At 40.8% G+C, this 27,718-nt stretch overlaps 1 protein-coding gene across 6 annotated transcripts in view; it reads left to right on the forward strand.

The window, feature by feature from the left end:
- Dennd4c (DENN/MADD domain containing 4C) overlaps positions 1-26,516 on the forward strand; it is a 102,086-nt gene extending 75,570 nt beyond the window's left edge. For 3 of the 6 annotated variants that reach the window (XM_006538023.4, XM_006538024.4, XM_006538025.3), the window contains 11 exons: positions 831-1,993; positions 3,881-4,061; positions 4,833-4,942; positions 5,404-5,579; positions 12,293-12,475; positions 13,294-13,489; positions 15,545-15,790; positions 16,898-17,015; positions 20,740-20,890; positions 23,871-23,935; positions 24,683-25,976. In XM_006538023.4, coding sequence (XP_006538086.1) covers positions 831-1,993; positions 3,881-4,061; positions 4,833-4,942; positions 5,404-5,579; positions 12,293-12,475; positions 13,294-13,489; positions 15,545-15,790; positions 16,898-17,015; positions 20,740-20,890; positions 23,871-23,935; positions 24,683-24,819 — 2,726 coding nt within the window. In that variant the 3' untranslated portion in view covers positions 24,820-25,976. Of the gene's footprint in view, positions 1-830; positions 1,994-3,880; positions 4,062-4,832; positions 4,943-5,403; positions 5,580-12,292; positions 12,476-13,293; positions 13,490-15,544; positions 15,791-16,897; positions 17,016-20,739; positions 20,891-23,870; positions 23,936-24,682 lie in introns of those variants that run through there. The other 3 variants (XM_006538022.3, NM_184088.1, XR_390327.4) reach the window with 2 other exon arrangements.
- Positions 26,517-27,718: the final 1,202 nt, after the last annotated feature.

Below are 27,718 nucleotides of genomic sequence, written 5' to 3' on the forward strand. Positions count from 1 at the left end.
CACTTAGCTATGTCCCCAGCTTTCTGGCAAGTGTTTGAAGAATTGGATATATGAGAGTTAAATTAGAAGAGAATTTTTCTTTTTGAGTCTGTTATTTAACTTAGAGTATTTTCCTAAATTGACTCTTGTTTGTTTTTTTAAAGTTTTTTTAAAATTATTTATTTATTTATATTATGTATATGGGTACACTGTAGCTGTAAAGATGGTTGTGAGCCATCATGTAGTTGCTGGGTATTGAACTCAGGACCTCTGCTCACTCAGGCCCCACTTGCTCCGGCCATGCATGCTCTGGCCCAAAGATTTATTGATTATTATATGTAAGTAAACTGTAGCTGTCTTCAGACTCACCAAAAGGGAGCATCAAATCTCATTATGGTTGGTTGTGAGCCACCATGTGGTTGCTGGGATTTGAACTCCAGACCTTCAGAAGAGCAGTCAGTGCTCTTAACTGCTGAGCCATCTCTCCAGCCCTTAAATTGACTCTTAACATATAAGAAGCATAGTTACATGCTTGTTGACAAAGATAAGCGGTGCAGGCATATCCAGTATGGACTGCATGCTGTGTCATACACATGATATGCCCAGAGGAGGAGGGTAGATGTTTCCTGTAAGAGGCGGGCTTGGATAGATTTGGGCTGTCCTTTTTCTGCATGCACTTTATGTAGCTTCTAGATGAAAACCAGGCATTTTAACTGCTAAACGCCTTGGGAGATGCTGTTTCTATACCCTCCAGATTCTCTGTAGTTTTGCTCTCAGCATAATCAGAATAGTTACTTTGCTACTTTGGAAAATCATGATGTTTCACCTTAATATATTGCTGTCCCCTTTAGGTAGTACTTCAACTGTGCTATTTTCTACTCAAGCTCCAGTCGAGGATGCAGTCTTCAGTGAGGTTACTAATTTCAAGAAGAATGGTGATAGAGGAGAGAAAAAACAGAAGCATTTCCCTGAGAGGAGCTGTAGCTTTAGTTCTGAAAGTCGAGCGGGGATGCTGCTTAAGAAGAGCAGTTTGGACCTGAATTCAAGCGAAATGGCCATCATGATGGGAGCAGATGCCAAGATCCTCACAGCAGCACTGACATGTCCTAAGACTTCCCCGCCTCATGTCACAAGAACTCACAGCTTTGAGAATGTTAACTGTCATCTAGCTGACAGTAGGACTCGCATGTCAGAAGGCACCCGGGATTCTGAGCACAGATCATCTCCTGTGCTAGAGATGCTGGAGGAAAGCCAGGAGCTCCTGGAGCCTGTGGTTGGTGATAATGTGGCAGAGACTGCGGCAGAGATGACGTGTAACAGTCTACAAAGTAACAGTCACAGTGACCAGTCCAGAGACACACAAGCTGGAGCCCAAGATCCAGTGAACAAGAGGAGCAGTTCATATGCTACTAGGAAAGCCATTGAGAGGGAGGATGTGGAGACGGGACTAGATCCGTTGTCTCTTTTAGCCACTGAATGTGTAGAAAAAACGTCTGATTCTGAAGATAAGTTATTTTCTCCAGTAATTTCACGTAATCTGGCTGATGAAATTGAAAGTTACATGAACCTAAAAAGCCCACTAGGCAGTAAATCTTGTAGTATGGAATTGCATGGAGAGGGGAACCAGGAGCCTGGCTCTCCTGCTGTGTTTGCTCACCCTTTAGAAAGGAGCTCGAGTCTGCCTTCAGACCGTGGCCCGCCAGCACGAGACAGCACCGAGACTGAGAAGAGCTCCCCTGCTGTGTCCAGCTCTAAAACTCTGACTGGGCGTTTCAAGCCACAGAGTCCTTACCGCGCTTACAAAGACCGGTCCACTTCCTTATCAGCATTAGTACGTTCTTCACCAAACAGCTCTCTGGGTTCTGTAGTCAATTCTCTATCGGGGCTAAAGTTGGACAATATACTCTCAGGGCCCAAGATAGATGTCCTAAAATCTAGTATGAAACAAGCAGCAACGGTGGCCAGTAAGATGTGGGTGGCTGTAGCATCTGCCTATAGCTACTCAGATGACGAGGTAAGAAAATTACACTATGTAGTCTGTCTGGTGTAGGAATGCTTTGTAGTGCTTTAATGTATATGTATATGTTTGTGTTTGTATAATCTAGAGGTTTCTGCTAAGGGTACTTTTATATTTTAAAAACTTTATACATGTTCTGTTATATAAAGTGACTTAAAATAAATGATGTAAAAATACATTGTCAGAATTGCCAGGCATGATGGCACTCACCTGTAATCCCAGCACTTGGCAGGTAAAGGTATGAAATTAAGGAGCTCAGGGCCACCCTTCACTATGTAGTAAGTTTGAAGGAGGCCAGTCTGGACTACATGAGATGCTGTCTTTAAAAAAGGAAAAATAGGAGGCTAGAGAGATGGCCGAGTGGTTAAGATGGCTGCTCTTACAGAGGACCTGGGTTCAATTCCCAGTACCACGTAGCAGCTCACAACCATCTGTAACTCCAGTTCCAGAGGATCTTACACGATCTTCTGACCTCCACATGTGCTATATGCAGATAGTGCAGACATATATCCCATGCACATAAAATTAAATAAATTTAAATGAAAATGAACCAATAAAAATAACTTTAGAATCACTTTATAATTCCATAAATAAGTCTAAATTAAAACTTGAAAGCACCTATAGTATTTGAAATTATAAAAAACATCATTGTTACATATGCATGACATTTCACTTTCTCTGCTGGGGTTTGAGAGATGGGGAGATAATGTACAGAGCAGGCAGACTTGAGGGTTCTTCTCCTCCTTCCTCAGCCTCTTCAGCGTTGGTTTGCTTGTGTTTACCACCCCTCTTTCCTGGGCACTTCCATTTTTACAGAGCTCTTTGCCTGTGGTGTACTGCCTTACTATCCTTGAAATCCCTGCAGCTTAGTGCTGTGAATAGACTAAATCATTAGATTTTCTTTTTGTGAAAATACAAATAGAAAAACTACTTACCGTATAGAAAAAAAGAGTTGTAATTTTTCCTCCATGTTCACAGAATTCTATAGTACATGAGTAATATGATTCCAGATTGCTAAAGCTCTCAGGTGTCAAGTCAGGCAAAATAAAAATGACAAAGAAAGTAAAGAGGCTGAAGATAAACTGGCTGAGTAAGGCTTCTTGCAGGAAGCTTCTAGGAAAAGTGCTAAGTGACCAAACAGTACAGGACTATGACAAGAAGCCAACTTTCATCTGTGTGGTCCTAAGGCCTTTCTTTGCACATGCTAGGCTAGCTTTAAACCATCTCCCGCATTCTTACTTAGCCTTTGTGTTTAAAGAGCGTTACAAGATCAATCCACACAACACAGATTACCTTTAAAAGCGTTCATCTAAGGCCTGAGGTTTGATTTACTTGGTAGAGTGCCAGCCTCTCATAGAAGGCCCTTGGGTTTTCCCTCCATGAGTGTGTGTTGTGCATGGGGGTAGGGATGGGGAGGTAGCTTAGCACTATAATAAAGAACAGAATGAACCATTTTACTTCTGAAGTGTCTTCTGACATTTAGAAAGGATTTTTTTTCATGGCCTTTTGGCCTTGGACTCTGACCATATAGAGTCTTGTAAAGTATCAATGTATTTAGGGTGCTTAATTAAGCAATAGGGGTTACTAATTATATAATAGTACATAAGTGAATGATTAGTTCACCTAGGGCACAACCCTGCCTTTTTTGAAGCAGGTGACTTTGTGAGAGGTCAGTTTTTGAGCACCCCATCGAGGTATGTCACATCTTGAATGTCTTAGACTGGAAATTTCATAAGTCAGTGAGATAACTTGACAGTTTTGAAAAGACTTAGGGGTTATTTACTTTAAGACACAACGTTTCAATGTGAAAGGAATAAAGTGAAACCATTTCCACTGCAGAAGCTATTACTTATGTATGTGGGGCTTTATTCTTTTTAATTATAGGAGGAAACTAATAAAGATTACAGTTTCCCAGCTGGCCTAGAAGACCATCATATAGTGGGAGAGACTCTGTCGCCTAACACAAGTGTCTCAGGGTTGGTTCCCAGTGAACTGACCCAGAGCAACACAAGCCTCGGCAGTAGTAGCAGCAGTGGAGACGTTGGAAAACTGCAGTGTCCAGCAGGTATGGGAATGTTTGTTCTTTTGCCTCCTGTTTTTGCTTGATTTTTATTTATCCGAAGTGCTGAGATTGAATTAGGGTCTATGCATGTGGGCAACAGTGCTACCACTTAGCTATGCTCTAACCCATAAGGTTTTCCTTATGCCTATAACCCGTCACCCCATATATCTGTTTTACTCTGATTTATATGGTAGCCATCTATTGTCAACAACAAGTATTCACGTATTGTCAACCAGACCAGTTAAGGAACCAATCCCCCTCCTCTCTACCCCCCGCCTCTTCTTCCCTTCCTCTGAAACTGAATTTGTGGAATGGGGCCTTGGGAGTGTGTTTTTTTTGTTTGTTTTTTTTTCACCTTGTTCTCTGGGTAAATCAGTGATTGAAATGTTATTTTTAAGGACCTCTGGGGAATACAACTGCAATTTCAAGACAGAGAGAATTATTACCCCTATTTTTAAAAACTTTTATCTACTTTTTTTTCTGATTCTTTAAGACAAAGTCTCATCCCATAGCACAGACTTGCTGCCCACCCCCCTCCCCCACCCCCCATTCTCCTTTTCCCTCCTTCCAAGTACTGGTAGTACAGATACACACCTGCAGTCGTCTTAAGTTGTTGTTAGGAAAAGTTGAGAAAATCATTTAATAAACATTTATATATCCTCTACCTACATTCAGTTAACTTTTATTAATTCTATCAGTTTATATCTACATGCACGCACATTTGAGAACACTCTCCTACATTATATGTTCTATTTCTTACTTACTTGTCTTTAGGTGAAGTTCCATTTTCAAGAAATATCAAAGGGCAGGACTTTGAAAAGTCAGACCATGGTTCTTCTCAGAATACCAGTATGTCTAGCATCTATCAAAATTGTGCGATGGAGGTAAAGATTCTATAGTTCTTGTACCTGTGGTAAAGTGGCTGTAAACATATTCTTTTTTTTTTTTAAAGACTTATTTATTATATGTAAGTACACTGTAGCTGTCTTCAGACACTCCAGAAGAGGGAGTCAGATCTCCTTATGGATGGTTGTGAGCTACCATGTGGTTGCTGGGATTTGAACTCAGGACCGTTGGAAGAGCAGTCGGGTGCTCTTACCCTCTGAGCCATCTCACCAGCCCTGTAAACATATTCTTATCTCATAATAGCACTTAATAGGATTCAAGGGGATCTATATGGATAGTCAGAGGAGTGCTTAATATCTTTGAGGCAATAGACTCATAAAAGAGCTGTCAACCCTAGTTGAAACCAATAAAATAACTAAAAGTTGAAATTTTTCCCCAGTAGACTAGACCACTGAGACCCACTTCTGCCATAGAGACTGTCTTCCTGCTTTCCCTTTAGGTTTTGATGTCGAGTTGCTCACAGTGCAGAGCTTGTGGCGCTCTGGTTTATGATGAGGAAATCATGGCTGGATGGACAGCAGATGACTCAAATTTGAATACAACCTGCCCGTTCTGTAAAAGCAACTTCTTGCCTCTTCTCAATGTAGAATTTAAAGACCTGCGAGGCTCTGCCAGGTTAGTATTGTGCAAGCTCCCTTGGGAGGTGAGTGCCCTGAAGACATGGAGAGGGTGGCCTCTCCTTTGTCTCTAGACTGCTTTTCTGTTCTGCTTAATGTGTGAATACCAGGAGTAGATTCTTGCAATTAAACTCTATTTATACCTGATTCAAAACTAATGTTTTAGTGTTATTTCAGCACTCCCTGGGCTAGGGAGATGGCTTGGTTTTTAAAGTGCTTCCTGAGCCTGCGTTTGGATCCTGAGCACCACCTGAAATGCCAGCACTGGGGAGATGGAAACCGCTGGGTCTCTGAAGCTCACTGGCCAGCTAGCCTAGCTACATCAGTGAGCTCCAGGTTCAGTGACAGACACTGTGTTAGAAAACAAACAACAACAACAGCAACAAAATACAGTGAAGCCAGTGCCACAGACCCTCTGGGCCCCTTTGTCTTCATGGAACAGGTCTCTAGTCACGGGTGGGCAAAGCGTTGGATGAATTGACAGACAGATGCACACAGGAGAGGTTGTGTTGGATCTGAATGTATTTTGTCAAATCGAGCATCAGACTTTTTATGCAGAAGACAATAAGGAAGTTGGGTGACACACCAGCAAGGTACAAAGAGGTTACTGGATTCTTACATAAAACAGAGGAATGCAAACACAGAAGGTCTAACGGGAACCACCTGGGATAGAATTCATTGTTAACAACTGAGATCAAAAAGGGCTCCACCTAAGATTCGCTTAATCTTAGAAGCCAGGGTCAAGGGCTTCGTGCCCTTGCCATAGTTCCTATTTTTGTCTACTGTATAGTTCACCTTCCCCTTAGGCCATTGTAAATATGTGTGTATGGGTGAAACTCAGCTATAGTCTTAGAAGCCAGGTGTGAGGTCTTTACTCTCCTAGGGCAAGGGCTTTCACACCCAAGTCATGGTTCTAACTAGGGAGTTCCGTTCTAGCTAACCATCTCATGAACAATGCAATACTCTAAAACCACAGCCCGATCTACTTCCTAAACCATTGTAAATTCCTGTATATGGGAGGACTTGGCTTTTATTCTAAGTGATAGTGTAGTACCAGAGGCTATTCTGAATGTCACTGAATAGGCAACACTCTTATTGAATTCCAAGCCCATGGTCTTGCTCAAGGACATTCTAGGACTGTTGGAACACTGGCTTTAGCTATGTCAGAATTCAATCTTAAAAATACTAAAAGAGAGCACGTGGATCCATACACTAGACTAACGCGGGAATGGAATATTAATGTATGAGTTAGAGAGAACACCAGACTCCAGGGTCGAGTTTCTGTAAATCTCTTTTGCTTCATGAGTAGCTTTTAAGCCTCAGCCTGTTACGCTGACTCGACCGGAGAATGTGGCAAGCCAGGTCTGACATCTTTACTCAGAAGGCAGAGGCAAGCAGATGTCTATGAGTTCAAGGCCAGCCTGGGCTATATAAGGAGAGTCTTGAAAACAAAACTTAACTAAACAGTGGAAAGTGATTGAAGTAGACATAGGACATTGACCTCTGACTTCCACATCCTACATACACACTCAATATATATACATGTGCATACAACTATACAAACATACATACACACAAAACTTCTGCCTTAGAGACTTAAATTAAATCTTCATTGCCACGGTCAGATACTGTGAGATGAACAAATCCTAGGTAATAGAAATGCCATGAACTAGAGGCTGGGATATGGCTCCACAGTAGATCTCTTGGCCTAGTATGCATCAGGTCCTAGCTCTGGAAACAAAAGAAAGGAGACTAATCAGTCTGTGATCAACTGAAAGTTGGTACAATAGCTAAGTAATTGAGAAGTGTGCTGACCTAATCAATGCCATTAATACTTTATTTGCTTTGTTGTTTAGTTTTGATTGTTGAGACTCAAGCCCAGCACTTGATGCATGGAATATAAGCACGTACTGTGAGCTACACTCTCAGCTCCCCTAGGGGTTTTTATTGTTGCTGATGCTGTTTGTTTCGTCCTCAATTAAAGTGGTTTTTAAAATGTTTTATTTATTAATATTATTACATGTGAGTGTGACTACAGATACATATGTGCCACTGATGCATATGGAGAGGTCAGAGGACAACTTACACCTTCTCCCTTGTTGAGGCAAGGTCCTTCCTATTTTTCCACCTTCCACCTTGCCTTAGGAATGGGATTACATATTTGTCTGTATGTGGGTTCCTGGAGTCAAACTCAAGATTGTTTAGACTTGTCGAGCTAGCACTTTTACCCACCGAGGCACCTTCCTGCCCCTGGTGCGTGTTCTTTACTCCACTCTGTAAAGTCTGTGTCTCAGTTGGTGAATTAAGGCCATTGACACTCACAGCTTGTTGCTCTTTAGGTTGTGTGTGTTCTGGTTGCTTGGTCAGTTGGCAATTCTTTCACTGTTGGTGGTGTTGGATGTTCACTGGCTTGCTGAGTTGGGCATGATTGATTCCTCCCCTGCTATCTGTGTTTATCTGTTGTACCTATGGACTATGGACTGTCCTGCATTCTTTTGTGGGAAGCTGTCTTCCTTCACTACCTTAAGAGTTTCCTGCACTGCTGGCCATGTTTAACAGTCATGAATTGTCTTGACTTGTGTTTGTCTTGAGATACTCTTTTTTTATAATTAGTTTATTTTTATGTGTGTGAAAATTTGGTTACATGTATCTCTGTGTACCACCTGTGTATCTGGTGCCCTCCAGGGCTGGAAGAAGGCATCAGACCCCCTGGAACTGGAGTTATGGTTCATGCTGGTTGTGGATGCTGGGAATAAACCTGGGTCTTCTGAAGGAGCATCCAATGTTCTTAACTGCTAAGCCAGATCTGTCTTGAAGTAGTGTCACCTCTCCATGTTGTCGGTGGTTTTGTTCTTGTTTAATTGGTTAAGTTTGGGTCGGCAAAAAGAAATTTTGCTTGACAAGTATTTAACTTCCAAGATTTGTAATAAATTATTCTGTGCTTTCCTGACTTTTAGGGGTGCTGGTGACAAATCTGATGTCATTCTGATGTTTCTCTTTCAATTAGTGTTTTCTTTTATAGCTTTTAGTATTGTTACTTTGCTTTGTGGTTTGTTTGTTTTTATCAAGCTCCTTTTTATTTTATGAGTTTTGGTTTTTTTTTTTAAGATTTATTTATTTTAGGTATGTTGCTCCCTTCACACACCAGAAGAGGGCATCCCACCACAGATGGTTGTGAGCCACCATGTGGCCACTGGGAATTGAGCTCAGGACCTCTAGAAGAACAGTCAGTGCTCTCAACCACTGAGCTATCCCTCCAGCCCTCTACTTTATGAATTCTTAAGTTTGGTCTCTCATGTGTACCCAACTTTCTGGAAGTTTTGTTCATGAGTTTTTGTCTTTCCCTGTATATGCATTGTCTCAGCTTTGTCCTCTTCCTGATTCTTTTCATGCTCAGTGTTGTCTGGTGATGCTTTCTGCTGTGGTGCTTGATTTACTCTGTCATATATAGTATTTGTGTTGGATTTCTTTTTAGTGTCTATGCTTCCTTGCTGAATTTTTCTTTATATATTTTACTCTTTTTTTTCAGGGTAACGATTCTCTTATCCTTTTGGTAACTTTGCCAGACATAAGAGCTTTTCCAAAATGATACAAGAATACGAGTATAACGTATCAGTTGAACACCTAAAATACAAAAGTGTTCATGCTAAGAGGAGAAAAAATTAAAGGATATATATAAAAATAGAGACCAAAAATGGATATTAAAATATTCAAATACAAATGAGCAGTAAACTGAAGCAGGTATTATGTTCAATAAACTGAAATAGGGATTACATTCTCATTCAGTGTTTCTTCCTGAGTTAGAGGGTGCTCCCACCCATTTTTACCTGTGATCCACTTAGCTCCTCCCTGCTAATGTTGGGGTTCACAATGCTGGGGACTGCTCTGCTTCAGACCACCTTACCAAACTTCTGTATTCACACCATGTGCCTTGGGGTCTCCTGCTTCCCTCATGTATGTTTGTTTGTTTGTTTGTTTGTTTCTGAAGATGTGACTGTAGGTGAAACCCCAAAGGTTGAGATGAGATCCTGCAGAATTCTGGCCTGCTGTGTTTGGGAAAGAGAGTAGGATGGGACTGTGGATGTTAGGAATCTCTGTTGGCCCCTGGTTTGGGTTCCCAGCAGAGTGCTTGGCTGCTGAACTGGGCTAGCTGCAGAGTTCTTTTTCTGTCACCACTGAGTTCCTTTTAACAAGAGGCCTATCTTCCTTTCTCCCCTCCCTTGTCTTATACTGAGGCAGTCATCTTAAGTCATCTCTTGTTTTTTCTAATGAGCATTTCTTTTTGTAGATCTGATTTGAATATTCTTTTCTCCCCTCTTGCATCTTGAAAATCTGAACATTTTTCTCACCACTTAGACTCCTCTCTCTCTCTCTTTCTCTCTCTCTCTCTCTCTCTCTCTCTCTCTCTCTCTCTCTCTCTCTCTCTCTCTCTCTCTCTCTCTCTCTCTCTCTCTCTCTCTCTCTCTCTCTTTTTTTTTAAACCTGGAGCTGAGGACCGAACCCAGGGCCTTGCACTTGCTAGGCAAGCACTGTACCACTGAGCTAAATCCCCAATCCCATCACTTAGACTTCTTTATGGGCTACTTTTGACATAGCAGCTGGTTTTCCCCTGGATCAAGTGATCTCAGAAGAGATGGAGAGAAGTGAGATGATGGCGCACTGTAACCTGACTTGGAAGTGATATCCCATCACTTCTGCTGTGTTCATATTTATGTACTCAGATTAGGTACAGTGGGAAAAGAGCTACTCAGGAGGGGTGAAACCAAGGAGCAGCAGCTGGGCAAGTATCTTGCAGGGTATCTTGAGGCCATCTACCATGCATATGTGGACCATGCAAAGACCATCAACTCCCATAAATACTCAAATGCTGTGCACAATTCAATTCATCAAATGATGGGCAAACTGTTTGGCAATTGTTTCCACATGTTCTTTTACCTTTTGGTTCTCATTTGATGTGTACTTTGCTAAAGATAGTTCAAACAAACAAACAAAAACAATCTAGAATCTACATTTGACCTCCTTCAACCTCCATGGTGTAGTAGCTAGCTGAGAGCTGGTGTCCTTTGACATAACTATGTATACATCCGTATTAGGATATGGAGATGCTGAAGGACAAGATGAAGCAAGAACTGGGACAGCTGTAAGCCTGGCTGCTTCCCTGGGGTAAGAAAGGTCAGCACAGTGGTGCCTGGCTCACAATGAGCCCCTAAGTATGAATGGTGGAGTATTTTTAGTTTGAATTAAATAAATACAAGATAAATATGTTAATGTACTTCTTAATTTAAAGATGAGCTGTCATTAACTACAATCTAGCATTACATTCAATAAAATAGGCAAATGTAAGATATATCATTTGAAGAATAAATGTATACATTAGTGAAATTCCAGCCCTTATCACGAGTAAAACATTTATCATTACCTCAGATAATGTCCTTTGCATGGCCCTATTGTCACCCAGTCCTACCCAAAGAAAGAAGCAAAGAGAGGATGAAAATAATAAGAACACAACATGGAGGTCTATAAACGTGTCATTATGAGCAATTAAAGAGCAGCATAAATTAACAACTGAGTTTATAGGTTACACAGTGCCCAGCAAGGTCAACCTGAAACACTGTTGGAGCCAGCCTTCAAGCCTGCCTCCCTACCCATTCCTGTGTTTGCTTTGGGGGTGGTTGAGACAGGATCTTGTCAGAAAGCACAAGTTGAATTTGAACTCAAGGTTTTCCTGCTTCAGCCTCTAGTTATTTTATATGTATGAGTATTTTGTTGTCTGCACATATGTATATGCACTGTGTATCTGCCTGGTGCCCCGGGAGCACTGGAATATCCCTGGGCTTGGAGTTTTATAGTAAGTAAGGCACCATGTGGGTTCTGGGAACCAAACTCAGGTCCTCTGCAGAGCAGCAAGTGCTCCTAAGTGCTGGGCCATCACTCCAGCCTCCGTGACTTTTTTTAAATTAGGGAATGTCTTGTTTTCCCTTTTCATCGTTTTCTTTCATCGTGTCAGCAGTCAGCACCATAGCCCTCTTATTTGCAGATCTTAGGATGGAAAGTGGGAGGAGAGCAGAGGTGTGCATCTGAGAAGGGAACATGTCCCTGGGGATTCCCAGCTAATGATGTTTTACTATAGAGCAGGGATTCTAAATATGATTATTTGAGGACATGGGGATTTAAGCGGAGAGAATTGGTCACACATGCCTTTAATCACAGTACTCTGGAGGCAGAGGCACTTGGTGTCACAGAGATCAGAGATTGGAGGCCAGCCTGGTCTACATATTATATTCCAGGCCAATAAAGGCTATACACAAGAAGACCCTGCTTTAAATACATATATTGTAAGCCTGGTGGTGGTGGCTCACATCTTTAAGGCAGAGGCAGATAGATCTCTGAATTGGAGGCCAGCCTGGTATACAGAGTGAGTTCAAGAATAGCCAGGGCTACACAAAGAAACCGTGTCTCAAAATAAAAAATAAAAATAAAACAAAACATATATATTATAGATATGAGTGTGTGTTTGTATATATGCAGAAACAGGAGTGTGTGTGGAGGTCACAGGCCGACTTCTCCAGAGTTGTTTCTCTGCTTCCACTGTGGGTTCCAGGGATCCAAGTCAGGATCTCAGTCTTACATGGCAAACATGTTTACTCACTGAGCTAACCTAGACTTGGAGATTTGTTTTAAGCGTTTTTCCCCTTTCTCTTTCTTTCTTAGCTTTTTCTTGAAACCAAGCACGTCTGGTGACAGTTTACAAAGCGGCAGCATTCCATCAGCCAGTGAGCCCTCTGAACACAAACCCACGTCCAGTTCAGCAGAACCTGACCTGATCAGCTTTATGGATTTCTCAAAACACAGTGAGACCATAACAGAAGAAGCAAGTTATACAGTCGAATCAAGGTATTGAAGAGTTCGTAGAGTTCACTGTAAGAAGAGAAATGCAGTATTCCTGTGAACATTCTGCATCTAAAGACATGGGGATGTCATGCTTGGGCTTGGTGGTACATGCCTGAATGAGGAAGATTATAAATTCAAGTCCAGTCTGTCCCATCCCTGCCCCTTGCCAGTGTAAATAGTATTCTATCTGTTTCTAGTTAGATCGTAGCCTGGTATAAATCAAAAGCCTCCCAGCAAATCTGTATTTACTTACATGGACAAGTACTTCTTAGAGATTGTGTTTAATAAAGATTAAGTTATGGTTCAATAAAACAGCTAAATAGACAGTTTTGTTAATATCATGTCCTTGTATACCCGTCACCATCTGACCAGGGTTAGGAGAATGCTTGGGGAATGTTTAATGCTTCCATGGGGAGAGATGGTTAGAGATTGAGCAGGCCTCAGGAGACAAGTGCCCCACCACTGAGCCCCACCTCCAGCTTCACATTTAAGGCTTTTATTTATAGATATAAAATTGTTCCGTGCTATCAGAAGTACATGCTTTGTTTTTGTTTTAACAATTTTACTTATTTTATGTATGTAAGTACACCAGAAGAGGGCATTGGATCCCATCACAGATGGTTGTGAGCCACCATGTGGTTGCTAGGAATTGAACTCAGGACCTCTGGAAGAGCTCCTGCTGAGCCATCTCTCTAGCCCCACACTTAATCTTTTACAGATGCCAGTCCTTCTCGGGGGATTCAGACCATTTAAATCCACTGTAGAAAATACTGTACCTCTCTAGAATTTTTCATGATTAGCATTGCTTCATTTTTTTTCAGTGATGAAATAAAGAAAACCAATGGTGATGTCCAGAGTGTGAAAATGTCATCTGTGCCTAACAGTTTATCTAAGCGAAACGTATCTTTGACTCGAAGTCACAGTGTTGGAGGCCCTCTGCAGAATATCGACTTCTCCCAGCGACCATTTCATGGCGTCTCAACAGTCAGTCTTCCAAGCAGTCTGCAGGAAGATGTGGTATGTACTGTTAGAGCCACACCATATACTTGTGTAATATATAGCTTGGAACATCCCACAATTCCATGGTATCATGTGAAAAGTACAAATTTTTTTGGTGGCACTTAAGGCGGAGACAGGAGGATTAAATTCATCTTTGTGAATTTTAAGCCTGGTAGAACTGCATGGCAAGATCCTGTGTGCTGGGAAGATGACTCAACCATTAAAATGCTGCTGCATAAGCGTGACCACTCAGGAGCTCAGATCTCCTGCACCAGTGTTGAAGCCGTGTGGGATGGCCCGGGCCAATAATCCAAACACTGTGGGCATGGAGACAGGAAGGTTACTGGACTTGCTAGTCAGTCAGCCAGGCTGAATTGTTGAGCTCCAGGTTCACTGAGAGACTTTGTCTCACAAAATAAGGTAGAGACTGTTGAGGGAGACAGTGTCATGTGCTGCACATACTCAGACACATAGGAACATAGGAAACTGCCAGGTGTGATTGTGTGTGCCTGTCCCAAAAGTCTATAAAGAAACAGAAGGGTTTTCAAACAGAAACTGTACCTGTGTGCATGCGTTTTGGCTTTTGAGACATGATCTTGTTGTGTAGCTCTGACTGTTGTGGAACTTTGTATGTAGATGAGACTAACTTCAAGTGTGTGGGGGCCTCATGCCTCTGCCTCCCAAGTGCCGGCTTACAAGCATGAGCCACCACACCCAGCTTAAACCTTAGCATTGAAATTTTCAAAAATGGACAAGGTCTCACAATATAGGCTAGACTGGCCTCAAATTCACAGATATTCTCCTGCCTCTGCCATCCAAATAGTATGTACTTATGTACCCAGCTTATTAAGTCTCTTGACCCAACAGCTACCTTTAGTAATTTTTAGTTTATGGCCATTTTTTGGTTATTGTTTTATGAAAATCCTTATTAACTTTTCTATACCTAAATTATTTTAAAAGCAATTTCAAGCAATGTCTATCCTACATATAAATATTTCAGCAGGTATCTGTAAATGATGACTTTAACAAATATAATCACAATATTATACCCTAAACTAGGGAATCATTAGGATATTCAGTCTTTGTTCAGAGTTTTAATCATGAAAGTTGTGTCAGAAGTATTTCTGGGGCACGATGTGGTCTTAGACATCAAGGTTAAAGTAAAGTCAGCCTTGCTTGGTTGGGGCACTTAGTCTTTAAATTACAGGCACCATTTTTTCTCCCAGTTAGATATGAGAGGTTTCCACAGTCCTGATTTGGTTGATTGCAACCTTACAAATTGGCATTTGAATCTAGAAACATAGTTAGCTTCAGGGTTTGTTTGTTTGTTTTAATTTTATTCTAAATTTAACTTTTTAAAATTTTAAATTTAATTCTAAAATTAACTTTTAGAAAAACTTGGATATAAAAAATATTAGATGCCAAAAATTGCCAGATCCAAAGTCTATATATCTTTTATGCATCTGAAATAGCTACTTTGAGGTTGTGAGCCTTCGTGTTGGATTTTACACTTTCACATTTTTTTGTTTAAAACATGAATTTAAGAGGCAGGCAGATTTCTGAGTTCAAGGCCAGCCTGGTCTACAAAGTGAGTTCCAGGGCAGCCAGGGCTATACAGAGAAACCCTGTCTCGAAAAAGAAACAAAGAAAAAAAAAAAAACCACATGAATTGAAATTTTAAATTTAAAACTTTTAAATTTTTTGCCTTTTTGAGACATCTTTCTTTCTATCCTAGCTGACCTTGAATTCAATAGGTCTCTTTGGCCTCACACTTGGAGCAGTCTGTCTCTGCCAGCCACAACTCCTAGCTAACAAAGAAAACAAAAAATTATTCCACCTTTTAGCATTGTGAAAGAGTCTATTGAAATATAGATTATCAATTTTCTCCTATAAAATTTAGCTTAAGTATAATCTAGTGGCGTTCTCTTCCTTGGTTCATTCGCATGTTTTACTACATATAATAATAGCCCTGAAATGACAGTTTTAACAGGATAGAGAAGTATAACGTCACTGCAGAGGTTATACTGGCAAGCATACAGAGTGATAATGTCCACTTTTTGTCTATTTTTAAAGGACCATCTAGGCAAGCGACCCAGTCCTCCTCCTGTGTCTGTGCCCTATTTGAGTCCTCTAGTGCTTCGGAAGGAACTTGAATCTTTGCTAGAAAATGAAGGTGATCAGGTCATCCATACATCCTCATTCATCAATCAACACCCAATCATTTTCTGGAACCTGGTTTGGTATTTCAGACGTTTGGACCTTCCTAGCAACTTGCCAGGCCTTATTCTCACCTCTGAGCATTGTAATGGAGGTGTGCAGGTGGGTACGTGTGCACTGGGCCTGCACGGCTGCAGCTGAGTAGGCTGAACCCCAAGCTACTGAACTCGATAGCAGGAGCTTTACAGAGGAGCAGGAACTTTGGATGGGGTGGTAGTGTTTGGGCTGAGAGTCTTCTGGTTTTGTTTTGTTTTTTCTTAGTTGTGTGTGTTCTCCATTTTTAAGGTTTTCTGGTCTAAGATAACTGACTGCTGTCTTCAGGCTATCAAAGTCACATCCCAGCCAGCAGTGAGGAAAAAATTGGTAGCAAGAGAGTGTCTTCTCTCTTAGAGCTCATGGAATTGTATATAGTGATTCCACATGTGCGTGTCAATATAGCCTGGATTTAGGTTGCTCTGTCTTGCTGTGCTGGTGGCTAGAAAAGGAAGCTTTTATCATTAGCTATATATATTTTTTTAAAGATTTATTTATTACTATATGTAAGTACACTGTAGCTGTCTTCAGGCACACCAGAAGAGGGCATCAGATCTCATTATAGATGGTTGTGAACTACCATGTTGTTGCTGGGATTTGAACTCAGGACCTTCAGAAGAGCAGTCAGTGCTCTTAACCACTGAGCCATCCCTCCAACCCTCATTAGCTATATTTTCTCCTGAAAAATGCACAGCTATCTTATTGGAAAGATCTTATTCATAATTTTCAGATAATATAATTAAAACTTAGGGAAGTGTTTGTGTAAGGTAAATTTCTAATTAGTGATTACACTAAGATCACTCCAGCTGCCTGCCTTCCAGAGCCCATGCTGGGGTCACTGACTGCAGACCAAGAGATGCTGGCATTGCCTCTATTTTATAATACTGAACTTTGGGAGACACCAGGCCCCTGTTTGACTTGTTTATTTTAACAAATAATGAGTAGAAAAAGATACCTCATAAAAGTAACAGACTTGGCTGTAATGATGGTTATATCTTTGTGCCTTTGTACCGTTTACCAGATTATCCATCCAGTCTTTTCATGTCACAAAAACAAAACATGTGCGCCAGAAAATAATAAGTTTGTCATCAGGCATTCATAAAAATTAATTTTGAGTCTATAATTTATTGCTGGTAACATTTTATTTGGAAAATTAATTTTGTTAATCTCTTTTAGCTTCCTCTATCATCTTTGTCCCAGGACAGCAAACTGGTGTATATTCAACTGCTGTGGGATAATATCAACCTTCATCAGGAACCAGGAGAACCTCTGTATGTCTCTTGGAGGAACTTGAGTAAGTAAAAGAGAATTAAAGAAACAAATAGGCCGGGTGGTGGTGGCACATGCCTTTAATCCCAGCACTTGGGAGGCAGAGGCAGGTAGATTTCTGAGTTCGAGGCGAGCCTGGTCTACAAAGTAAGTTCCAGGACAGCCAGGGCTATACAGAGAAACCCTCTCTTGAAAAACCAAACCAAAAGAAAAAAAAACAAGAAACAATAGAGTTGGGCTTGGCAGCACATTCCTTAAATCCTGGAATTCCAGAGGTGAATCTTTGTGAGTTCTAAGCTAGCCAGGACTCACTACATGGTAAGATGCTGTCTTTAAAAGAAATTTATTTTCTTTTTTAAAGATTTATTTATTTTATGTATGTGAATAAACTGTAGCTGTCTTCAGATACACCAGAAGAGAGTGCCAGATTACAGATGGTTGTGAGCCACCATGTGGTTGCTAGGATTTGAACTCAGGACCTCTGGTAGAGTAGTCAGTGCTCTTCACCTCTGAGCCATCTCTCCAGCCTGAGGCACTATCTTTAAAAAAGACAAAACAGTGCCTTTAATCCCAGCACTCTGGAGGCAGAGGCAAGTTCTAGGCCAGCCTAGTCTACAAAGCAAGTTCTAGGCCAGCCAGTGCTACACAGAGAAACTCAATCTCAGAGAACCAAATAAATGAGTGAATGGAACAAAGGAATGAATGAACAGACCAAGACAAAACGGCAGGGTGATTCAACAGCTAAAAAGCTCTTGCCATCAAGCCTGGCCATCAGAGTTCAGTCTAGAGATGGACTCCCAAAAGTTGACTTCTGACCTCCAAACGTTCATGGTCCCCAAACATACACAATCAATCACTAAATAAATAAATAAATAAATAAATAAATAAATAAATAAATAAAGTGACCTTTATGCTACCTTTGGCTTTAAGTCTTCTTTCTCAGATATGTATATAGACTTCTTGTTTTCACTTCAGTTTCGTGTGTCTGCTTGCATGCCTGTCTGTCTTGGTGTGTGTGTGTGTGTGTGTGTGTGTGTGTATTTTACTCTTTTCCCTGTAGTTAGCATTTTAAGTAAAAAAGTGTCATGGAGGATTATTTTGATAGCCATGTCTGTTTGGGTTCTAAATGCCTCTTGTGCTTGGATATCTATTTCCCTACATTTTAGGAAGTACTCAGCAAGGACTTTGTTTTGCTGAGCCATCTTGATGGCTTTCTCTACCTACCCACCCTCCCATCCATCTAACCATCTATCCATCCACCTATCCATATATCCACCCACTCATCCATCCATCCACCCACCCATACATCCATCCTTTATTGGTATCTGAATATAACCTTTCTTCAACCTGTCCCCTATTCCATATTCTTGATCTTCTTTCTTCTATTGTATCCTTCTCTGCTGACAGGGTGTTTTCTTTCGTGTTTGTTATCTGACCCGAGTTCATCTCTATCAGCTGGTTTTGTTTTGGTTTTTTAATCTTAATTTCTAATCCATGTTGACAGCTTTTCATCTATATTGCTGACTTTTTAAAATTTATGTCTTAGAATTATTTTCTGCTTTTTGTTTGTTTGTTTTATTTTGTCTTTGTTTTTGAGACATGACTTTTCTGTATGGCCATGACTGTCCTGGAAATTGCTCTGTAGATCAGACTGACCTCGTAATCATAGAGATCCGACTGCCTCTGCCTTCTAAGTGCTAGGACTAAAGGTGAGGGCCACCACTACACGGCTCATCTGTTTGTTTGTGTTCTCCTTGAAAACATTGATCCTTTTCAGAGATAAGCTTTTAGATTTTCTTTATCCAGCATTTTACCACCTCAGCATATCTGAATTTGGTAATTGAGAATTTAAGGTCTTTTGGAGGATTCACAGTACTTTGGGGACCTTTTGTTTTGTTTTGTTGTATGGTGTTTCTGTTGTCTTTATTTGGGGACAACTTTTTGCATCATATCACAGGCAAGTTTTGACCTGTGTCTTCCTAGATCCTTCTGAGTCAGACTTTGCAGTGGTGGCATAACTTGTTTTTGCCATTTTTTCCTTTCTTGTTTTTATGTCTTGAAATTTGCACATCTATTGGTATGGATGTCCTTCCGGTAAGTATTATTTATGTGTTTTAGTGAGCAGTGTTCCCTTCAGGGCTCAATCTTTAGTACCACTCTGGTGGGAAAATAAACCATAGTAACAAAGCCATCAGACCAAATCAAACATAGAAATACACTTACGGGGCTGGAGAGATGGCTCAGGGGTTAAGAGCATTGACTGCTCTTCCAGAGGTTCCGAGTTCAGTTCTCAGCAACCACATGGTGGCTCACAACCATCTGTTAATGAGAACTGATGCCCTCTTCTGGTGTGTCTGAAGACAGCTACAGTGTACTCATATACATAAATAAATTTTAAAGAAAGAAAGAAAGGCAGAAAGAAGCAGGAGCAGCTTTGTGTTAGCACAGAAATTCCTTAGCCAGGTATGGTGGTGTATATGCCCATAATTCAAGCATCCAGAAAGCTGAGGCAGGAAGATAAATGACAAGTTCAAGGTCAGCCTAGGCATTGCTAGTTCTGGTCAGTTTGGACTACATAGCTAGATCCTATCTCAAAAGGGGTGCCTGAGGGAATGAAAATGGTGTTGCATATTTTTACTTCCCTCTAAAGTCACTGTTGGCATAAAGATCACATCTGAGATTAACCAGTAGGAAAGAGCCAGTGATGGTAGAGAGCTGTGCTGTTAGATTGGTTGAAAATGAGGAGTTTACTAGTTTAGTTGGCAGCTATGTTATTTGAGAAATACATTATTCTATAACAAGTATTAGACGTGAGAGTAGGCTAGCCGAGAACCTATTAGATCGTATTGTCATCTCATGCTAATAGTGGGTAAAAGTCCTGAAATGATCTGCATCAAAGCATCCTTTTCTTCCAGCCTAAGCACACACTTTATACATGTATGCATGCTTAGTGTTTGCATATGACTCAACTGCACTCCATCACACTGTTATAACCTATGAAGTCTGTAAACATAAGGTTAAGCACACACTTTATACATGTATGCATGCTTAGTGTTTGCATATGACTCAACTGCACTCCATCACACTGTTATAACCTATGAAGTCTGTAAACATAAGGTTAAGCGCTCTAATAATTAATATGAAAAGTACAGTGGCATAAACAGGTAGTAAAGAGTTCTTTCTCATGGTTATGTTTTAGAACTTATATTCTTTGTAAGCACATAACCATTTTTCTTTTTGGGAGGCAGGGAGGTTGAGACGGGATTTCTCTGTCTTTCCCTAGTTGTCCTGGAACTGACTCTGTAAATCAGGCTAGCCTCAACATAGAGATCCACCTGCCTCTGCCTCCCAAGTGCTGAGATTAAAGCCACCACCCAACCTATGATTTTTATATTTTCTAATAAAACTTTTAACTATGAACTGAATAGTTTCTAAGCAATTCCTTTTTCATCAGGGTTCTGGTTCCTTCTGGTATATTCACTTTTATGATAAGTAAAAGTTGTTCCCTGGTCTTATTACAGTTTCTGGAATTTAGTATCACACCCTAGCCTCTGGGAAGAAACTGTAAATTGGAGAAAAGGGAAGAAGGTTATCGTATTTAAAAAGAACAGAGAATATGTTTTAGTAAGCACACTGTCACATGATTTCCTGGCAAGTGGGAGGTGATATTGAGTAGACAAGGGGAGGTGACACAGCTCTGGAAACTTGTTACTGTTTGGAAAACTCACTCTGCAAGTATCGTCCTTTAGATTCTGAGAAGAAGCCGTCACTTCTGTCAGAGCAGCAGCAGGCAGCCAGCGCTTTAGTGGAGACGATCAGGCAGAGCATCCAGCAGAATGACGTTCTCAAGCCCATCAACCTGCTTTCCCAGCAAATGAAGCCAGGCACGAAACGGCAGAGGTAACGATTTCTCTATCTTTCACTTGATTCCACTTGAGTTAGTTAGCATTTTATGATTTTTTTTAACATTTGATTGATTTTGTGTGTGTGTGTGTGTGTGTGTGTGTGTGTGTGTGTGTGTGTGTGTGTGTGTGTGTGTGTGTGTGTAAATTTTACATCATACACCCAATCCCACTCATCTCCCTGTCCCTTCTAACTTGCCTTCCATCCTTGTAATCTCCCTGGCAGAAGGGAAAAAATATCTCACTGTAGAAGCTGTACTGTGTGACAGTGTATCCTACAGTATATGTCACACAGTATACCCTTTTGTCCACATTTCTTTACTTGCAAATGATCATTACAATGAGGAATTGGTCTGGTTCCAGGCCTCTGGCTCCTACTCCTCTATCAACGCTAAATCCTCATCAGAACTCCATTCAGCTATCTTGTTGTTGCCCTGTATCATAGAGGTCCTGCAGCTTTGGATCTTCAGGACTGGCCCCTTCATGTGTTCCTGCAGTTCATTGAGGCCAACTCAATGTCCAAGATTTGGACCTGGGAGGTAGCTGAGATGATCGGCTGGCTGGCTCTCTAGCACCCACACCATAGGGCAAGCTTCCCAGCACTGTCCTTGGCTAGCTCACCCAAGGCAGCAGCCAACAAGGGGCAGAGCCAGAGAACTGGCTCTCATGCTCTTGGGGCTGGCTCATCCATGCCCATATCGATAGGGCCATCTCTTCTGCCTGCTGTAGGTGGCAAAGGACAAGGTGGGGTGGCGTCTCATCTCCACCTCATGGCATACAAGTATCAGGGCCAGCTGTCCCTTGTTCACACAATTGGGTCCCACTCATCTGCAACCTCCATAACCAGGGTCAGCCTATTGCCTGTCACCTGAATGTCTCTGCCTGATAGCTGCCCAGGTAATAACACAGAGACTTTTTGTTAATTATGAAAGCTTGGGGCTGGAGAGATGGCTCAGCGGTTAAAAGCACCAACTGCTCTTCCAGAGGTCCTGAGTTCAATTCCCAGCAACCACATGGTGGCTCACAACCATCTGTAATGGGATCTGATGCCCTCTTCTGGTGTGTCTGAAGACAGCTACAGTGTACTTATATATAATAAATAAGTAAATCTTTACAAAAAGAAAAAGAAAAAAGCTTGACTTTACCTTGGGCTTTTTCCCAACTAGCTCTTATACTTACATTGAACCCATTTATACTAATCTATGTTCTATTACATAGCTGGTTATCTCTTGAGTACCAAGACTTGCTTCTTCCTCTGAGTTTAGCTGGTGAATCTCTCACCTTATTCTTTCCCAGAGTTCCTTTCTCCTACCTAGAATATCCTTTCCTGCCTTGCTGGACGCCATCAACTCTTTATTAAATCAATCAGAAGGTGTTGGAGATGTTTACAAAACACTGAGATAGGTGATGCTTCATATACAGTGCACAAGAGATTATCCCAGCAGGCACCGGGAGGGGGTTCTCTGGGGCTTGCTTTGCCCGTCCAGGCCACATGAGCATGTATGTTATATGTAATACCTCTGATTATAAAAGAAATAAGTGCTATTCAAATATATACATTCATATCTCATCACAAATGTACAATTTCACTGGAGATCTGTTAATTTCCAAATTTTGATACACAAAAGTATGTATGTGCCATCCTGTGATGACGACACAGTTTTTTCTTGTTAAATAAAAAGATTATGAGATTAGAAGTAGAATTGGTTTAGGAAAGAGATAAAAGTAATGAAGAACTCAGATGTGAGTCTCTTCCTTATTTATTTATCTTTTTGTTAGGATCAGTATACATTCCCATCTTGACTAAGTGAATTTTACTGTGCAAGCTTTGGAAATGGAGCATAATTATATCAAACATTATGAATTTTCCCAGAGTCCTATTCTTTTTTCTTTTTTGGAGATAAGGTCTCTCACAGTGTAGCTTTGACTGGTCTGGAACTCAGTATGTAGACCAGGTTGTCCTTGTGCTCACAGAGATCTGCCTGCAGCTGCCTCCAAAGTGCTGAGATCAGGGGTATGTGCCACCACACACCAATTCCCAGAGTCCTTTTTGGAGTTTCTTCCTCATAGCCCTATTGATGACCTCAGAAGTGATAGAACAAGAATTCACTCTGACACTGATCCTGTACTTAGCATCTAATGTTGAAGTTGAGATGACTTTGAAGGCTCAGGAGTAACTTGCGCCTGTGGTTTGCATGCTAAAAAGGGTTTGAATGTCCTTTACTGTTTCTGAAGCTCCTAAAGAAAGCTTCATATGAGGCAAAACTAGAATTTGCATTGCTTCCTAATGTATTTTTTGATACAGGCTGGACTTGAACTCCTTATCTTCCTCTCTTTATCACCCAAGTGCTGGGATTGCAGGCATGTGCCACCAGGACAGGAAATTCATTTTGCAAGTCCACCTCATCGTTATTTTTTAATATTTGTCTTGGTAGATAAGGGTTACTCTTTGGCCCTTGTGCATGGTAGACAAACACAGTGCCACTATGTTGCAGCCCTAGAGCCATAATACTGGTATTCAGACCCAGAGGAGGCCTTGTACATGTTCGGCCAGGGCTGTGTGATAGAGCCACACTGCCCAACCCCCTTAACTTTTTAAAAAAGTTTAAAATTTGAATTAGAGGCTCACAGGATATTTTTTATAATATCAAGTTTAGTGTATCATTCAACTAGTTTCCATCCTGTGGTGTTAACATGTAAGTAGGAAATAATTATATAGCTATTAGTTAAGTATAGAGTTGTTTGTGTTTTCACTGCGTACTGCCAGCTGTAATGGTTCATATCTGTAGTCTCAGCACTTAGGCAAGACAGGAAGATGGCTAAGAGCTTGAGGCTAGTCTTATCCACACGGTAAGTTCCTGACCACCCTGGACTAGAGTGACCTCTGTCACAAAGAAACCCCCAAATCAACATCCAGTCTGTGTGCGTTTGCTTGCTTTGCTGACTACTTGAGAATCTTTTCTTTTTTCTCTTAATAGGAGTTTATACAGAGAAATCCTTTTCTTATCATTAGTGTCTCTTGGGAGAGAAAACATTGATATTGGTAAGTTCATGGGCGATCAATAAAAATTTTAGTTTTATTTTTGAAGTTAAAGTTTGTTTGTGTGTTTGTTTGTTTGTTTGTTTGTTTTTTAAGGGGAGCTGGTGGGAGTGTTAGATCACTGGCCTATCGTACAGGAACCTGGGTTCATTCATCAGCATAAAAAAAAAAAAAGGAAAGAAAATGTAGCTGACATTAGTAGTTGCCTTTAAAAAGGTTGTAGTGTGACTGGACAGCTTTGTACACCTGCTGTCATGTCATGCCGTGCCTTCCGCACCATTGCAGACTGTCCCGCTGGAACTGTAAGCTAAAATAAAACCTTTCTTTAAAAAGGAAAGTAAGACCGAGCACTGCCTTCAGCTGGGCCCAGTGCACAGCCTGTATTCTCAGCACCTGGGCTAAGACTGGAGGACTACAAGCTGGAGGGCAGGGGGGGGGGGGGGCTCTATACTAGTAAGGCTGTCTTACAATAAGACAGCAGGGGAGGTGGCTTACTGGAGTCCATCCCCAGTACCCACATGATGGAACTAGAGAACTGAGTCCCTCAGATTGTCCTCTGATCTCCACACAAATGCTGCGGCCCTGTATTGCCTACTCCACTCTACCCTAAAAACTTCTAACAAGATATTAAATAATCACAACTTAAATAAGCAATGTAATCCGTGTCACATGACCCAGTATATTTTTTTAAAGTACATAGCTTTTGTTCCACTAACAAATTACAATTGCATTTTTGAAAATGTCTTTCAGAGGCTTTTGACAATGAATATGGACTCGCATACAGAAGTCTGCCTTCAGAGAGTCTTGAAAGGTTACAGAGAATCGATGCCCCACCCAGTATCAGTGTGGAGTGGTGCAGGAAGTGTTTTGGAGCGCCTCTCATTTAAACGAGATTCTTTCCAATTTTGGTTGAGTACTGGGGAAATGGATCCTGTCTGAAAACTTTCTGTGTTCTTCCAAAATCCTAACTTGGTGAAAGCTGAAATGAAGTAACTCTGGGGATGAAATACAAATGAACTGCAATTCATACGGAATCATCTCAGAATGTACAACAGCACTCAGTTCCTGGAGGTTTGTTGATGGTGAAGACTCCTGACCTATTTCCCAGCCTCTGCTGAAAATCAACACAACTATTTTTGCATCTCACACAGTAAAAGAAATAATGGAAGTTTTCATCTTTCTAGAAAACTTGCTTTTATTGAAGCTGTCCAGCTAGGGAATGGCAGATTAAATTTGCCTAACCAAAAGACATGAAATAGTTGAATAATAAGACTAACTGTGTATGATTGTATGTATGAGGCTATGTAGTCAGTGTGTGTATAGGTGTCTATTTATTAACATGCTGAGGTTGCATGTTGCAGCAGTTTTCTGAAGTAGGCCTCATTGCCCAGTCAGTGACTACTATACTTGTTTGTAGTCAGCAGTTCCAAAAACATCTAAGTCTTTCTTAACAACTGCCTTCCCTACAACTTAAAATCTTATATCTTTGCCTTTTAAATTATGTAATATCTTGCTTAATAGGTTATATCTTAGATATCCAGGTGCTCCTTCCGTCTTCTTCCAATACTAAGTTCATCTGCAATGCTTTCATTGGAATCCAGTAGGTAAAATGAAATTAATCTTTGTAACCTAACAAACTTATCCAGCACATGCTTTTAAAATACTAATGAATAAATAGTCTTTGACCCCGAAATCTTTATTCAGGCAGGCCACTTGTTGGTATTGATTACTTTTTTATAATCCTGGTTTCATGGGAGGCAGAGGCAGGAGGATCTCAAGTTGGAGGCCCGCCTGAACAACTTTTAGTGAGCCCTGTTTCAGTAACTTGAAAGGAGATCTGGGAATGTAGTTCAGTGTAGAGCACTTGCCTAGCATACATGAGGCTCTAGGTTCAGTTCCTAGTACCACAAAATAAGTAAGTAAATAAATAACTAGATAGATAGATTAAACCTGTGGGATGGAGAATTTGCACTGCACATAAAAGTTTTATTCTTGTACAATATTTTGATTTATATGCTTGTGAATAAAAGTGTGTATTTGTAAATACTGGTTTTTTAGGTTGAATCAATTAAGTCTAAAAACTTTAAAGCTTATTGAGCTCATTGCCAGGTTGAAGAATCATGACCTCATGCCCCACCCACCTTGACATAAATTGTACTTTTTGTTTAAAATGTCCATTTAAGAGCAAATTTGCCTTAGCTGTCTGTGTGGTTTAGAAGCCCAGTGGCTATGTGTGCACTTACAGTAATAGTGCAGATGACTAAACCGGTTGACAAACTTACCTCAGTGTGGTACACACTAATAGCATGAATCTCTTCAATGTGGTGGGCATTTTTTAAAATTATGTACCAACATTTCAACGTTAAAGGTTGTTAATCTGACTTTGCAGAATTCTAGTCTGAATTTGAATGTTAAAAGTTTTACCAGAAATTTTGTAAAGGCTTTCTTACATTCAAATTGGATCTTTTACAGTTTCAAATATATATATTTTTACAGCTTATACTTTAACATTTATTGACCCAACAGATTTTGAAATTATCTTACATATATAAAATTAAAGTTGAATAAAAAGAAAAATCTCAAATTTGGTGTCTGTTGAATTTCTAAAGCTGTTCCAGTCTCTAGGGTTGACTATTTTATTTCTGTTTGGGGATCTTTTTTTTTTTTTTTTTTTTCTTTCTGGTCTGTGTTACTTGTTGAAGTACTTTATTTACCAAACTTAGGAGATAGTTACATACTTAAAATATGAAGTTACACCTTTTGTTATCTTTTTAGAAACTTTAGTTTTTGCTACCATTTATATTCATGGGATCCAGTTTCTGCCTGGTGTTCATTTTTTGTTTTGTTTTTTTATTTCTGTGTGGCCCTGGCTGTCCTGGAACTTGCTCTGTAGATTAGGCTGACCTTGAGCTCAGAGATCAGCCTGCTTACCCAGGTTTGGATTTAAAGGTACACACCGTCACTGCCTGGTTTTGTTTTTTGGTTTTTTTGGTTTTTTGTTTGTTTGTTTGTTTTTTGAGACAGGATTTCTCTGTATAGCCCTGGCTGTCCTGGAACTCACTTTGTAGACCAGGCTGGCCTTGAATTTAGAAATCCGCCTGCCTCTGCCTCCCAAGTGCTGGGATTAAAGGCGTGCGCCACCACGCCCGGCTTTGTTCATTTTTTAATGCTTTCTCTAGCACCTTTATAGAAGGGTACTAACCACATTTATAGAAGTCTGGATTTAGTGGCTTACAACTAAATCCCATTTGAGAGTTAAGGATTCAGAATCTGAGACCAGAATAACCACAGACCCAAAGAAGATAAGTAACCAGGAGGCATTAAGGGCTGATGCTTGAATCTCACTCAGAAGGGAAAAGATATCAGAAGTGGATGGAGAACGGGGATAGGGAGGGGAGCAGGAGTGGGGATGGGGTGGGGCAAGAACAGAAATAGGGGAGTCTTCCAGGAGTCTATGGGCACAGCCCTGAGACTCCTAGTACCTGGGAGATATGGACACTTAGGTGGCCACCTCCTATAGCTAGCTAAGTGGGACTTCCAGTGGAGAGAGGGGGGCATTAACCAACCCAAAATTTGTCCTGCCTATAAGATGTGCAAGGAAAAGATGGCGCAGAGATTAAGGGAATGAGTGGCCCAACCTGAGACATCCCATGGGAGAAAGCCAGTCCCTGACACTATTAATGATATTCTGCTTTCCTTCAGACAGGACCCTATCATAACTCTTCTGAGGAGCAGCAGCTGACAAAAACAGATGCAGAGACCCACAGCCACCAAATGATAGGCGGA

Source organism: Mus musculus, chromosome 4 (assembly GCF_000001635.26).
Source record: "Mus musculus strain C57BL/6J chromosome 4, GRCm38.p6 C57BL/6J".
NCBI classification, from domain to species: domain Eukaryota; kingdom Metazoa; phylum Chordata; class Mammalia; order Rodentia; family Muridae; genus Mus; species Mus musculus.